A 17,403-nucleotide genomic window follows, 5' to 3' on the forward strand; every position below is an offset into this window, starting at 1 on the left:
CGCCAGAAGACGGAGGTAGATTTCACCGGTGCTAAGTAGGGGATAAAAAAGCGTTCCAGTTTAAAGTTAAGAAAAACTTCAATTTTACTCAATACGAAATTGGTTGTTTACTCAATACTACATGTTTAGCATACGACAAGCACCATCTTCTTACAATTTCAGCAAACATTTGGTCGTCCCCTACCGTAAGGGTTGGTTATATCAAAAGTTGTTTAAGACAAAAGTTGTAGATAATGTTTAAAGAACAAACGACCACTTTAAACCGATTCGATATTGTACCTATAAAGGGAGGTATGATCTATTTTTTCTTCGAAACCCCATTTTTTACCCCCCCTCCCCAGAGCCAATGGTTGATCTCAATGGTGATATCAAAAAACTTAACTTAGATAAGTTTTAGGCCCTTAAACAATTTTAAACAATTCGATATTTCACTTAATAAGAAAGTTATAGCTATACTTTGTTTATTCGAAAAAGCTCCCCATTTCCTCTCCAATGGTCCGATTTTGCTCATTAATGAACTCGACCGAGATTTTGGGTCGTTATATTTTACGTATAAATTTGAAAGTGATTGTCGCAAAATTACGGCTGTTATCGTGTCCACAAGAAAGTGAAATATATATAAAAAATGTTGTAATTTTACGGAAGGCGAATCATGGTACCCATTACAATAGGTAGCTTTCTTTTGAAATCTACCTCAAAATGTAGGTAAATATTTTTCCTAATCTTCCTGTAATACGGAATTTTGTTTCTATAGGTAATAACATTTCTGGGGGTAAAAAATGTTTAATTTTAAGAATATAAAAAAATCCAAAGTAAAATCATCTTCATTCCAGTGAAGATTGTTATATTTAAGTCAATCAGTCGAATAATTTCTGTAATATATTGAATTCAATTCTTCATAATCATTTTTGAAATATGAAGGTTGCTGAAATACATTTCAATTTTGAAATAAATAGAATCGATCTTTTAGAGTTTAATTATAGATTAAATTATTTTTTTACATGGTAGGTAAGATGTTTACTGTTATAGTTTCAAACTTTTTTAAAAAAAAAATAAAATGAAAATTCTGTTTTTATTTTTTTGTGCGTTTTAAAAACTGTCTGCTAGTCAGAATGGAAAACTGAAGAATTTTTAATTTAAAGGAAAATAAAAGTTAACAGAGTTTAAACGGTATAAAAAATGTTATAAGTGTTTAATTTATTTCTAAAAGTTATTCATACAAATGTTATAATTCTATACATTTACTTTTGAACAGTATAATTTTCACCTAGTACTATAACTCTTTCATAAAACCACGTCGTACACAAACAAGAAATCTGGGTGCATTCATCGGTACAAATCGCAACTTTATCTGTCAGTACTACTAATATTGATTTGATATCAGATCCTAATATTTGATATGATACGCATGAGATTTACAAAAACAGTACAGGACATTTACACAAAAAGTACAGGACAGAACTACTAAATCTAGTTTTACACTTTGCATTTAACAAGTAGTTATCATACTACAGACAAATTATCATTAATAATAACAAAAAAATTTTGCTTACTCATCGTGTGGAATGATACTGATGCAAATTCATAATATCCATTAATAAAATTTGATAAATAATAGTAAACCAGTGGTTCCCAAACTCTTCCGAATCACAGCGCCCTTTTTCAATTAAAATTTTTCCACGGGCCCTACCATAAGTAAAAAAATGACTACTCGTAACAGATAAAAATAAATAAAACTTGTGTATCTTCATTACTTTTTTTTACTTTATTAACATTAAATTAATAATTATAGGGTGCCCCTGTGAATAGGGTGCTCCGCGGCTCCCTGGAGCGCCGCAGCGCACACTGTAGTTAACTATGACTAGTTTATACATCAACTGAAAGAAGTCAAAACTCTAAAGTAATTTTTTTTAAATTGTAATACTTTCCTGGCATCGGTTACTTCTTCTTATGTAGTGGAAAAATAATAACATATATTTATACATAACTGAAAAAGAATCTAAAATTTCTTTTTTGATACTAAGATTTCTTTTATGATGAATTTTTAAAATTATGTTAAAATAAACCAAAAAGGACTTCAAAAAATCTGTATTTTTTACTTTTTCTGCTCCCCTCCAAAATGATCTTACAAGAAATTTTTTTTGATTTTATACATTTACTATGTTAAATGGAAGAAAACAGAAAAAATTCCACTAAAAAGTGGACAACTAATAAAAAATTACCTAAGATTCTTTTTATGGAGGGGAGGATGAATTACGATGAAATTTTATTGTAATATTACCACTAAAATTTTATCACTTAATAGTATTAAAATTTTAAATAAACCCCAAAAAGTTTCAAAAAATTAATATTTTTAACTTTGATTGGCTTGCCCCTTAATATTGCCCTTAAAGTATTTTTTTTTTTATTACTTGCACTATCACTATACCCCGGAAAAGTTTTAAAAAATTTGATTAAAAACATGCAATAAATAAAAATATATTTTTTTAATTTTTGAACAAAATATTTTTTAATTTTGGGACAATTTTTTTAAAAAAGATGGTTAAGATGCAGGCATGTAATGCCTGCATATAAGCTTAATATAAAGTGCGATAATGTTAACAAAATTTTGAAAATATTGACCCCCCAAAATCTCCCATCCCCTTCTCCTGGAGATATTGATCCCAAAATTTTACCAACAAATTGCCCCATATACACGAATGTCTGTATAAAATTTCATCAAAATCGGTTCATCCAGTCACGTTATTAAGCTTCAAACACGCCAATGCAAGTACATAAGTACTAACATTACCCCCATCTTTATTTTTGCTTTTTTGGTGTCCTTGGTTCATGTCCCATTTTTTGATTAATTGCCACGCCAGGAAGTAAAGATCATTCAATTTAAATATAATAAACTTACTTTCTACGCGAATGGAAGCTAGCGTACGTAAAACTTTTTCCTTCATATTCACCAAAAAATCTGGAATCTTGTAACTGAATGCGGTTTATTTCATTCCCAGAACATCTTCCATATAGTCTATGACATTCTTCAGAAGATGTCTGACCCTCTCTGAAATAAGTACAATTAAACATACAAACCCAGAGAAAGTAGTATCTACAAGTTTTGTTAAATCAATAAATACCTGAAATAAAATTTATTATGCTTAAAACAATTTATTTTTAATAAAATATGACATTGTTAACCAAATTGGAATGTATTTTAGTGAGGAGGATTATATGAATGAGACAGTACCTGAAAAAATGTCACATCCTTGCTATGAATTGAACCCAAGACCGATTTTAAAGTCAACTAATGATTGATTGTCCACATTCCAATGGTTTGGGATTCCCAGTCAAAGCTTTTGGGTCAGGATTTTTAAGAAACTATGATAAATTTTTTTCAAAATTTCACAGAATGAATATAGAAAATAAAAATATTAACTGTAAAATAAAATATCTAATTTTGGTAATTTTTCTTAATTTTACTGAGAATTAATTCAGTAAGTACAGAAGATTTCCTGTAACTGTTGAAATCTCCTTAGAAATGCCATTTAATAATAGCTCTTTTCATTTTATCTGAATTAACTGAATATTATCAGAGATACTTGCATATAGATACCGTGTAGTAATCAGGGGAGAGAGGAAAGGTAATAAGCTAATTTGTGTACTATAGAAGTCTCTTTGCATCACATCCATCTTGTCAATTTGGGGCTCGTAGTAGCCGGATCCCATATACATATAGTGGAGTATACCTGAAATGTTTTACACCTCTGGTTCACTAGGATAATAGGTGTTACATATTATTTATTATTAATAATAAAATGGTGGTGAGAAGGTAGTATCGAAGAACTATTAGCATTAAAACCTACCTGGTTTTCCCAAATGTGTTAAAACTTTTAATAGTTTATTGTTTTTATTTACACTTTCCTCATTGGAGGACAGACATCATCTTCATTCCACTCATAGAGATGAGTTAAACAGTAAATAAAAATCAGCAGATAATTATTCTTATTCTTAATATTTTAGTTTATTTTTGGGATATGCAATACTCGCAAGATTCTTTTGCTTCATTATGTTTTGATATCGATCATTTTCATTTAACTAGTTTTATGCATTTTCTATTACTTTTTTATGGACTAATTTTTTCTAAATTTTGCTTCCTCAGTGGAATGTTAAATACTGCAATACTTATCTTGATTTTTATCTTCTATTCATTTCATTCATATTGTTTTTATAATCATCACATTTTTTAATAGTCAATAATTCTTATGACTAATTTTTGTTGAATCGAGCTTCTTAAAATATAAAAAGAATTATTTGTATTTTTGAAGAACAATATTATCTTATAATGTCTATCAAGTACCATTAACAATGTGGATTTTGCTCTTACAAAATTCTTACTGAATAATATTTAAATACGTATAAAATGTCAAAGGTGGTTTTACAAAAAAATTAGCGTAAAAAATTTCTTAAGTGTATCATTTCAGTTTATACATTTTTGGATTGAAATATTCACATCTATTAATATATTTGTGAATGTTTATGCACTATTCATAGTATCTTCTTTAACATGATTTGTAATAATACTTTTTCCAAATGGAAAAATGGAGCTTATTATTAACACATATAAAAAGTATATTATCTTAAATTTAATAAGAATTTAACTTTGTAGAAGCACTAAAAAAGGGTCATAAAGTAATAAAAAAAAACATTGTAAGCAGTAACATACAATGAGATAAAATGACCTGCAAAAGAAATTATGCTAATGAGTTGTGTAAAGATGATATCAAAAGGGAGAATCAAGAGGTAAATATTAAAAATTAAAAAACATAACCGACAAAAAAAATCATTGCCGACAAACATTGCTCTTTAATGTAGGATAATTAACAATATAGGATAATTAAAGAGTATGCAGGTGACAATTTTGTATATATTGTATATTTTTTCTACTTTGTTAAATTTATTTAAACATATATACATCAGCAGTTGAACTCCTACAGTGGAACAAATATATATATATTTGTATGTATATACATACATATATATACCTTAAATGCATTACACTCCTTTTTTGGGCAGTCATGTAAAAACACTAGTAAGGCAACAAATTCACACGTATGAGATACAAGATTTCCAAATCATTAAAAATAAAGCGCGAGATGTGAGTTATTCAAAAACAACCCATTCATCTGACAGACTTTTTTTTAAATTTATTTAACACACACACACATATATATATATATATATATACATAATATGTTTAATAATATATAAATATTATTTATACACTAAGTCACTCCTGGTAACATAAGGATTCCAACAGTGGGTCATATATGGGTCCAATGAGCTGGTATGGTGGAGCAAATGTACATACATACATATACATACACCCTAAATACATTCCTTTTTGGGCAGTTTTGTAAAAAGCTCTAGATTAGTGTAAAAAATCAATCGCATAAAAAAAAGGAAGAAAAGCTGTAATAAAAAAAAACTGTGCCAAAAATAAATATATGATAAGTATGTGCAGATCGTATATAAAGTAAGTCTCCTATTTTTTTCTACAATTGTTAATTTATATTATTTTGACCGATGCCATATCTACAAAAAATACTGGACAAAAATACTGTTTTTTATGCGATTTTAAAATTTTTGGCCTTCCTCTTGTTTCTGAATAGATGCAACATTATTCAAGGTTCCTACTTTTGAAAAAAAGGGAAGGAAATTGCTTTAATATGTTCTGTATGTATGATAAAACATAGAGTATGTGTTCACTGAAAGTAGATTCTTGTGGTAGTATAGAGATCACAATGAAATTAAGAACAAACAATGAAAAATGTACTAAGTTTAAATAACTACTTACAGCTTTCACAAATGTAAGCAACTTATCAATTACTGTAACATTATCATCCAGAATACCACCATGTTCTTTGTGTCGTAGTTTAAAGGCAATGGTTTTAAATAATTTTAATAATATCAGCATTAAAAATAGCTGTGAGAAATATAGAACCAGAAATTTAATCTTTTGACTTGAATTTCTGATCTAAATGGAATATGTCACACTATATCAATACAGTTAGACAGACATAACTTCTTTAAAAAAAAATCTTACTTTTTACATATATTTTGTTGACTGTCTTTTCAAACATTTTGATGAATATCTGTTTCACTTTTATAAATTAACTGAGTTATATGTAGTGGATCCATTATTGAGTTAATAAAAAAAGTGGTTGAATATACTAACTATTTTGTTGTATTCTACAGTTTCCATCTAAAAACTATGCTTTAATGAGCAAAAATTATGCTATATTTAGCAGAGTAAATTAATTATCTCATGTGTATCATTGAAACCAATAACACATATTTAAAATTATTGGTTTACAAAATATCATGACCTCAGTCATTTTTATAGATTTAAAGAGTATCAGTTAGTCAATCAACTGGAACTCTACACATTGTGGATTCATAAATAAATATTAGTAATACAAATATTTCAGTAAACATTAAAAAAATAATAAAATATTAAAAGTATAATATTATTAACTGATAATACAAAGCAGTTGTTGACAAAATTAGACTAAAATGATTCAAAAATACTATTAGTTTTATGAATTAATTTTTCCTCACTGGAATGAGAATTCAGTTTTTAGTAATTCAGCATTATTCTTTAAATATTATTTACAAATAAAATAACTGAAAAAAAAAATGAACTTACTGTCCTCTTGAGGTATGTAATAAAAGTGTAACAAGGGAGAGGCACCAGGACATGTGCAGTTGTTTGCTAGCAAGGCATACTTCAATTCATCTTCACATACAATGTGCTCAGCAAATTTAACATGTAGTTTATTCTCGGGACGGAAGATCTGAACATACTGTGGCACACACGGTGCAAAATCTTTCACAGCCCATGATCTCAATATCGTGTGCTCATCCTGTGCAGTGAAAGAAAAATAAAAATATTAATACATAATAATTGTAGAAAAATTACCTGTAAAGTGCTACATATCAATAAAATAGTGAGGAACATCAATGAATAGTTTTAATTAGATGGTATTATTTTAATTTCAGAAAGACGTCTTGATGAGCTCTGTAATGTGAAACCTTGAAGCACTTATCGGGTATACTGATACCATCAATCTATTATTGTTTAATAAAAGTTTAGTTTTCATATTATGAATAAAAAATACTACTTGAGACTTTTAAAAATTAAATATTTTTTAGTGCGTTATAGATTCGGATTTTATGAACAATATTCAGCAAACAACCAACTTGTGTAGAAATGAGTATAGAAATCAGTATCAATAAGAATATATTTTGAAAAGGAAGATTGTGATAAATAATTTCACTGATGGAGTAACAGATTAGCATTTAAAAGCTGATAAAAGAAAATGTATTCATATTGGAACAATTTGATTATAAGTACAAAAAAAAAATTATATGTACAAGTAATTTTTAATTTATTCCTTTTAAAGTAAATAAGAACATATTACTTATAAAAGTAACATAGCTGTAAGAAAAGAGCACCGATCGTATGTACTAAACACAAAAGAAAACAGTTTCCATGAATTTCAAATTTTCAAACCGACATTTTTTATCCTTTATCAAAAATTGTAACGATGAATCTTACATTTAATTCTGCAAGTTTGTCTGTTTATTTGCAACAGCCTCACATGAGAACCAACTGATCAATCCCTTTCAAATTTGCAGGATACATTTGTGTTATCCCCGGGAAGGTTTTAAGACATAGTTGAGGCCCTAGCTCCCACGGGTGAAGTTGTGAATTAAAGATATTCATAAAAGAGAAAAAAATTAATCCTTTTACTTCATTATTAAATTCCTGTCATTTTGACAACAGAAACAGGTTATGGAGTTTTTCTCACCAAAAGTCTGTGTACCATAGTTAATATTATTATGTCTGTTTATTTCTTTTTCAGGTTTCTATAAAACCTGAATACTTTTAGTATTATTCTCACAATACTGAGAGTAACAAACAATGCAGGGGGGTCTGAGGGCAGAGCCCCTGGTCAGACAGGAATGGCAAAAATGAATCTGTGGCCCTGGGTTCAGCCATATGACCCCTGGAGGCCCCAGGACTCACCTGGGCCAACATGGGTCCTAAAGGTCCAGGTTTAATGGCTAGACAGTCAGGCAAGCAAAGCAAGTCCCAACTGTCAACCTTATCATATTATTTATGAAAATAAGAATTTCCATGGTAACAGATATAAACTATTTTTTAAACAATCTTTAATAAACATTAATGTATCAGTAATTTATGTAGTGCTACATAACTAGCACCAGAATTCACATAAGGAAATGTTATATTGCAAATTAATATTTCCAAACATTTAAAATTAAAATTCTGACATGTTGGTGTGCATATTATAGTGTTAAAACTAAAAAGCAATTTGACAATCGAGAGAATTTTCTGCTTATTCTTTAACTTGAATTCGTTCAATGTATATAAATTATTTTGGTGATGTTTGAACAAATACTGAAATATAAAACGTACGTATTTTATTATTTTCTTTAATGTGATGAATAATTCCAGTACTACCTGCAAGATTATGATGGCAGTATTTCTGTTATTATTAAACTGTGTTTTAACTCAAACTTAAAGTCACAAATTTTTTTTAATACAAATTTAGTAAAAAAAACTTTTTTCTTCATATTTTGTTTCAATTCTCAGCAAGGGACTGACTTTATTTTATTCATCACATCATCTAATTTAGTTACTTCATCGTGGTAAGATTGTAAATCTACATAGAGTTTTATATAACAGAAAAGTTATAGTTAGCTAACTACTTTTACAGTTAAATTTGTACATATTCTTAAATAAAATTTAAGAACATGTGTTACCTATATAAGGATTGAGGAAGAGATAAAAAAAATAATAAAGTAAACTTCAAAACTGAATAAGTACAACAGTTCTGTGAGCGTATTACAATTTTAATTCAAAAATGACTGATGAACACCACATGTAATATTGTATTTACCTCCAAGTTTTAATGACTAGTTCCAAATTTAAATTTATTTCTATATTTTCTACAAAAATAAGAGTAAAGTAGTTTTTACAACAAAAATTTCTTTATAAGCTTTAGGTAATGTGATAATTTCTCAACAGTCATTTTTTGTTCAACTTATTACTGTTTTACATAATATATTTTAACAGTTGTGTTTTTAACAAAAACTAAAAATCTTAATTTCACTTAATGAAATATTTACTTATCCAATGTATAAGTATATAATCAAATTACCAGATGGTTTATTTTTATAAAATTAACCCTCCCAACTATCAGAAATGTTTTTTTAATTTGTAAGCATATAACCCTGAGACAAGGAATGCTCGTTGTTTATATCCTTCACTTAGACCATGCGATTAAATGGAAGTGAAAAATTGATAGTGGGGAAATGAGAGGAAGACAGAGTGGTTGCAATGAAAATATAATACAGAAAAGTGAACACAAAAGAACATATTTATTCAAAGAAAGTCAAAACAAAAAAAAAAAAATACACATTTTGATGATTTTAAGAAACATAGGTGTTATTAAAGAGACGGAAAGGTTTTGGAAGAAACAGGGGAATAACTAGAACACCAAACCAAATTTTTATGACAATGCTGAACTGTAATTGCTTCAAAAAAATTTTATTTCAACTAGTTTTTAGTAAAAATAAGTTGTAAGCAAGTAAGTGAAGAATAATAAGTATGATATATGCTGAAATGAAATGTTGAAAAAATGAAGTGTATAAAAGCTAGTAAAATATAATGAATAAAATTACTAGAATATGATAAAAAAAAGGTGTAGCTAAATACTTTGTAAATGCAGAAATTGTATTCCTTGAAAACAGTTCATAACATGTTTTGGTAACATCTTAATATGTTATACCTTTTATTAGCTTTTCAACACCAACCCGAACTCAAGTGGTATAGAAGTTAAATATTACGAAAGGAAAATATATACCCAAATTATAAAAGAAAAATATATACCCATAAAGCAATAATTTGAGAAAAATGATGCTTGAAAGAGCCTAGAGATTAATCTTGTCTCCTAGACACTCCTAAATGTTAATTATTTTGTAGAATATGCTATTTTTGTATATGTACCTAGAGGCTATTAAAAAAAAAATCCTTTATCTAAAGTCCTTAACATCATTACTGGCTGGCTGTCTTTTTAAAATACTCGTTAAAGAAGCTTTATGGTGATGAAATGCTACGCTAAGTATTCTTCAGGCACAATCCAGGCAGTTAAGACTGCAAAATACCTCAGGTTATGGTTGGGCCACAGGAGGTCTTTCACGTTTCATGTCCAGGAAGTTTGGGTAAAAGCCAAACAAGTCGTCCAAAGCCTGAACAGATTGCTGAGAACTATGACTGGGGTGTGGGCCTCTAAACGGAGATTGTATTCCCACATAGTAAATTCCATTTTACTGTATGGTGTACTAGTATGGTACAGAGATTTGAGGATAGCTCTGAGAATTCATGGTCACCGAGGTGTTTCCGCTGCAGCGAAAACCCCGCTCATGGCTGATTCCTGGGTGAAAGTAGTCAAAGGTACGAGTAAAGAGGAGGCACATTGTGAGCTAGGAGTGGCAGATAAGGTGGACTGTTTCACATAAAAGTGAATGGACGAGACGATTAAATATGCGAGATTGTGCCATGGATCAGGAGGGAATTCGATGAGCTAAATCACTGGCTCACACAGTTCCTGACTGGCCATGGCTCCTTCAGAGCGTACTTGTTTGCGAGACAACACAGAGCAGATAGTCCAGAGTGTCCGTACTGCAGTGAAAGAGAAAGAGCAAAACATCATCTTTTCCTGTAGTAGACAGGAGAAGAAAAGATGATAGTGCGCAGCATAATAACACAAATTAATCTTGACAATGTGATTAATATAATGCTAATGGGAAGTGACCAATTTGCAGCCGTGGCTAATTTTGTCTGATGAGTGTTACAACAGAAAGAAAATGATGAAGCAAGGAGAGTTAGACAAGTGAGTTGAATACACAACGAAGCCCTGGCAGCCAGGTCGGATGTTGCAAGGGGGTGAAAGACAGCCCCTCGTGGAGTTGCCCCTCATCTGTGTTTACATGGATGGGTGTTAGTGATAAAACGGTGGGACTCCCGTAGCCTCTGAGCAAGAAGTGAGTGATACCAATGTCCAAAAGGAAGGTAGACAGGATGTAGTATGTGAATACTAGCCAAAGTGAGTAGAGTCGGTAAGTCATTATGTTATCTAGTTATTGATTAAACTATATAGTTAATTAGTTGAAGCAGTGAACTAAAACAGTCTGAAAAGAAACAGCCCAGAAGTAGCTGACAGAGGTATCAAGAGTCATTTTGGGGGGGTGTGGGTTGAGGGACAGCTTTCATTGGAGTCCACCGTCTGTTCGTGCTTGTCACCTTCAGAGTTGTGATATACTTAATTGCAAAAATGGCTCTGGGTAGAAAGGAACGGTGAAACCGGAGTTTTAGTTGGTAGGGTGCGGGCACACATACGCTCTATAACATCTAGTCGAATGCGAGTCTGCCACTGATATACTTAATTGCAAAACTGGCTCTGGGTAGAAAGGAACGGTGAAACCGGAGTTTTAGTTGGTAGGGTGCGGGCACACATACGCTCTATAACATCTAGTCGAATGCGAGTCTGCCACTCTCCCACCTTGTGGGGGTACATAGATGATATCCCTCCACAACATCGATAACCCTAAAATTAAATTAAAACATTTCAAATTGTTCATTATTTATTGTTACTACTTATTTCTATGTAAGTATTATATATTCATACAGACAGGTATACATTTGATTATCAGAGCACATAACACAGTATCTTAGCATATAAAAATATTGTTTTTAAACTACCATGAAAAAACCATGAGGTATGAAATTATAAAATGCAGAGTAGTTCTTGAAAAAAAAAACTTAATTATTTGTAATAATCAAGTTTTACTAAATAAAAACACGTCATTTTATAGATTTTAGGTTGTGAAATACTGAATAACTAGATGGTATGAACCAAAAAAAATCTGGAGAAACTGCAGTCAGTATAGATCATATTATTTTTTTTATTAAAAATATGAACTTTGTCACACAAATAATAGTCAGCACACACCAAACGACTGAATAAACATAAATTAATACTTATTTACACTAGCGGATGTCCTATTTAATAACACGAGTACAAATTCTAAAATCTGTTCAATACACGTTCATTTGTCTAGTCTAGACTTTCTTAGCAGAAAGAACTTATTGAATTTTTTTTTGATGATTAATTCCTCTTACAAGCTTCGAAATTTGTGAATTGAAATATGAAATATAAGTAAGTTTGGTAGCATATGAAAAATGCCATGCCTCAGCGGTTGAATTCAAACCTATCTGATACTGAACTACAATTTGGTATCACAAAATTATCTTTTAACTTTTCCTTCATTTTTTTAATTTTTTCTGCTACTTGAACAAGAAAAAATGCAGACATTTAACTTTGGTGATCTTCTGCAGATGGTTTATTAAATATGGCTTCAGCTATTGATATTTATTCTTATTTCATACAGCCAACTTCCGAATGATTTTTCCCTGAGATGTTTCGGTATTGTGAAAACAGCCTGTAAGGAATGAACCACACACCTTCTCATGTAGAACCCTGTTTACTGTTACTGGCAGAGCTTGCTCTTGCCAATTAAGTCAACAATTTACTTACTTTTTTTTTCTAAATTACAATACCTGTTTCAGTTTATAATTGTATTAGTTTGTGCTAGTAGTTTTCTAAGAATGATTAGCGTTAAATTAAGAGTGACAAAACAACATTTTAAGGCACTCTGTCTTGACAAATAAAAAAAATAAAATTTATATAAAGCCACAATAAACTAATTAATAGAGAATGCAAAAAACTATAAATAGAGGATTTTAAATAAAACTTGATATTAATAAATCTGATAGCTAACATAAATTAAAATTATATTCTAGCATCAACCTTGCAATTTATTTAATAATCTCAATTCTGTCTTTCTCTTTAGACATTAATGGACACTGTCAGTCTATGATAAGGAAGATAATATTAAGCTGAATGTTAAGATGGAGTTAGATATTCTTATATAATGTTCATCAGCTTATAATATGCTATAATACAGCAGAGATCTCATAAATGTAAAGAGTAGTACAGGTTCATCATTGGACAAATCTTAGATAGACCATAGCCATTAGATTACTATCAGTTATTTATACATTCTTAAGAATGTATACAATCGTATACAATATGTAATTAAGTAGTATTAAAAAATAATTTTTTTTCAAAAAATTAATTTCATGTATGAAAAGATTTTTAATCTAATTTTTGGAGTGAAGCTTGATTTCAGATAGCAAACTGGAGTAAGCAAAGTATGATGAGTACTATGTGAATTTCTTTACTTTACTAAGAATATAATTTTTATTGAAGAAATATATAACATACTTTTACTTTCTAAACTGCCCGTATTACTTCAAATTAACATCTAATACAAGGTTTCTGTGAATAAAGTAATGAGACTAAGTTTTTTGGCAGCCAAAGTGGCAACACTGTAAAGTTACTAGTAAACATATTGTTTGCTGTTCCTAGTATTGTTTATTGTTACTAGTAAACATATTGTTTATTAAATATGAACAGCTCATTTGTAATAGGTATTAATATTTTTAATCTATTGTTGCCAGTGAAACGTAAACAAACTTTTCTTGAAACAAGTTTTTGTTGTGTGTTACAAAAATGAATGATACTAATTATGAACTCGATGAGAATGCCATTGGAACTTTTTAAAAATTGAAAAGGGTGTATGGAGATTACACTCTGTCATGAGCCCAAATTTACAGGTGGTTTACAACAACTGAATTTGAACCATACCACAGTCCATCCAATTTTTACAAATGAATTGGACATGAAAAAAGTTTGTACAATATTGGTCCCAAAAAACCTCACTGTTGAACAGAAAAACAACAGGGTGGAAGTGTGCCATGATCTTCTAGAACAAATTGAAACTGATCCTGATTTGCTAAAAAAATGTTATTACTGGAGATGAATCTTGAATATTTGAGTACAACCTAGAAACAAAACCTTAGAGCAAGAAGTGGCACACCTCAAATTCACCACGACCCAAAAAAAACAAAAATGAGCTCAAAAATTAAACCATGCTAATTTGTTTCGATAGTAATGACATTATCTATAAGAAATTTTTGCCTACAGAGCAGACTGTAAATCAATATGTTTACTGAGAAATTCTTGGAAGACCATGAAAAAGAGTTGCCCACATGAGACCAGCCATCAAAGACAACTGGATGCTGCATCACAACAATGCACCTTGTCCCACTGCACCCTCAATTAACGAGTTTTTGGCAAAAAAAAAATTCCTGCAGTTCCTCAACCACCTTATTAACCTGACTTGAGTCCCTGTGACTTTTTCCTGTTCCCGACTTTAAAAAACACCTCAAAGGATGCCATTTTGGAACAGCAGAAAATTAAAATGTAACCGACTATCAGAAGGATATACCAGTTTCTGAGTTCTAACATTGCTATGAAGAGTGGATTGAAGCACTGAATGGCTTCTTAAGGGAACTATTTTGAAGGTGATAGTCCATGTATAATTGGATTGTAAGTAAAAAGTTTTTCTGAACCAATCTCATTTATTTATAAAACCTTGTATAATCCTTTGGTTTTGTGTCTGGATTCCAATGCCCAACTGAAGTATTAAACTGAACAATTCTCAAACATTGTTTTGTATCCTACAATTTTAGTGCACATGTTATGCTATACTTAGTTAGCAAATGAGAATTTCAAAAAAATTTAATAATTCAGTTTCTAACTTGCTTTATATTTTTGCACACTGCTCAAAAATATTTTTAATATTCCTGAATATGGTGTACATTGCCTGTGCAAAAACACACACATACACACACAAGCTTAAAAAAAATGTGTATAAATTAAGGCTAAACTAAATTTTCCGCTACAATTTTTACATTTTATGAAATTCTGAAGCACACAAACATACACATTTACACACAGAAACTTTAAATACAGTATTATTTTCCTATTTAAATAAAATAGCAGAGGAAACACAAGAATTTAGAAGCACGCAAATAAAACAAGAAAACAGTTTAAAGTACTGTGAAAAACTATTCTGAGAAAATCTACTGTGTAAAGCAATAAAAAGAAAATAATTTTAATAAGAAGTGGTTGAAACTGATTACAACAGTAATTTCACTTAATTAAATCCATAGAATATAGTCTGTTTTATAAAAACTTGTTAAATCATGAAGAAAGATTTTAACTTTAGAAAAGATTAAAATAAATTAACCAATAATACTTTTTAATATATACAAATTTTAAAATATAGACAATGAGTAAATGTCCACTGTAGCTGATTTTGTCTCATTCAACTGACATTCAGCCCGATTAAGTGATTACTTCCCTGTTTCCTATAGCGGTATATTTAGTCACACAAACTTGGTGTATACTAAGCAACACTGTCCTCTGAGAGAGCAATTCTGAACTGTTTAGAATACATTTCTAAATTTCTCTGCCAAAAAATACTAGATAAAATCAGTCTTGATTAAACATAGTAGTCAAGTATTGTCAAATGGCTGCAGAGGAAAATTATTAGCACGTAACTTCACTTTGGAAGTCATTTTTTTGTTTTTTTTCAAATTTTTGGCCCAAAATAAATAATGACAGGCTTAGGGTAACAGGGCTGTTTTTTTTACCTTTTAACTTTTACGTACTAGTAGTACTTAGTTCAATACTTAGTTACAGAGTGTAACAAGATTTAGTTTTCCATCTTTACTCTTTCCAAAAAATAATGCTACAGCTCATGGAAAAAGTGGCAAAAATGGCTGTATAATCTGAATAACAGATCCCATGCCAGGCTTACTAAAGAGAATGAAGTGATTTCTTCACTAAGTTGAATGCACTGTCGCATATCAGTATGTCGACCCTACCAAAATACAGGTAATATTCAGCCCTGTGCAACTGTCATCTTCACTTAGACCACTGCAAGGAATGGCTGTATACTCGGCAAAACTAACTGGACTGGTGCTGCTTGTACCACAGATACTTTAAAACCAAATGTATTACAGTTACAAGAAAGATAGATGTACAAAGTTTTTGATTATTTATAACATACATTATATATTTAACATACATACATACATTGCATATTTCGATAATTCTGACATTTTCAAGATAATATTATTCGGCATATTTTTATAATTTTTATTTATTTTCCATTTATTTGGACTAATTTTATTACATAAAACTAGTTTTCAAAAACAAGCAGTAGAGAATTTTGTTAAGCTCTCAGGATATGGTATTAAAAGTTATCAAAAACTTGGCGATTGATTTTTTAAATCTTTTTCCAATATAATAGTACTTTAATTTTAGTGATGAAGATAAATATAGTTCATATAGAAAAATTCATACAGTAAATATTCAAAAATGTTTTCATTATTATTTTCATGTAATGAAAAATTTAATAAATAATCAATTGATGATGCCTTTACTTGGTGAGAATCCATAACAAAAAAAATGAAAACAAAATGAAAAAATTCATAAAATTTACTTAAAAGATTGCAGCTGTTTTGGTACACATTACCTTCCTCAGATGTTATGTACAGAATGCAAAAGCAAAAAAGTAGAGATAAAGCAAAAAGATAAGTTCAACATTAGGGAGTGAACACATTTATCAGTTGTAAATAAATTTAATAGTTAGTCGACTCAGAAAAAGGGGAATATTTACAATAATATATGAAGTTTATCTAACATTTGTAGGTAATACTTAAAATATACTTTATAAGTAATACTTATTGCACCCCTTAAGGTACTGTGTACTGAAAGCTGTCATTTTTTAAATAAGTTTTGTGAATCAAAAACATTCCGTTGTCATTTTCTTTCAGATAAAAATTTATTACTTTCTAGACAATCCTTATACTACATAACAAAAAAAACTAATTCAACATAAACACACTGATATATGAAATTATCAGTGCTCCAGTAATTAATATCTTTTTCAATAAAATTGAAAACGATGTCAGCTTGGAGTTATACATAGCAGTTGGCGATTACCTATTGTTTTTTGTGTATAAAAGATGTTATTATGATGATTCAACCCTAGAGAATGTGATTTGATGGTAAAATAACTAGTTAAGCTGGGGAAACTAGAATACCTAAGCAAATTATGGAAATAGTAGATGAATTTAAAAAAAAAATGAATTATAAATCTTATATACAAAGTAGATATATGAAAAATTCTAAAAAAGAAAAACATTCTGCAATATGTAAAATATTATATTAAAATAAATGAATTATAAAAACAAGCAAAGAAAGAAATATAAATAAATTGTATTTTATAAAGTTTATTGTACACTTGAAAGCTCACCTCAAATTGCATTTGCTGCAATAAATAAAAGTTTATAAT

At 29.6% G+C, this 17,403-nt stretch overlaps 1 protein-coding gene across 1 annotated transcript in view; it reads right to left on the reverse strand.

Moving 5' to 3' along the window:
* Nucleotides 1–17,403, reverse strand: part of LOC142329175 (potassium channel subfamily T member 1-like) — a 64,270-nt gene that overhangs the window by 17,267 nt on the left and 29,600 nt on the right. The window contains exon 4 of the mRNA XM_075373562.1: nucleotides 6,692–6,908. Within this exon, the coding sequence (XP_075229677.1) occupies nucleotides 6,692–6,908 (217 nt within the window). The remainder of the gene's footprint in view (nucleotides 1–6,691; nucleotides 6,909–17,403) is intronic.

Source organism: Lycorma delicatula, chromosome 8 (genome assembly GCF_047948215.1).
Source record: "Lycorma delicatula isolate Av1 chromosome 8, ASM4794821v1, whole genome shotgun sequence".
In the NCBI taxonomy this organism is placed as follows: Eukaryota; Metazoa; Arthropoda; class Insecta; order Hemiptera; family Fulgoridae; genus Lycorma; species Lycorma delicatula.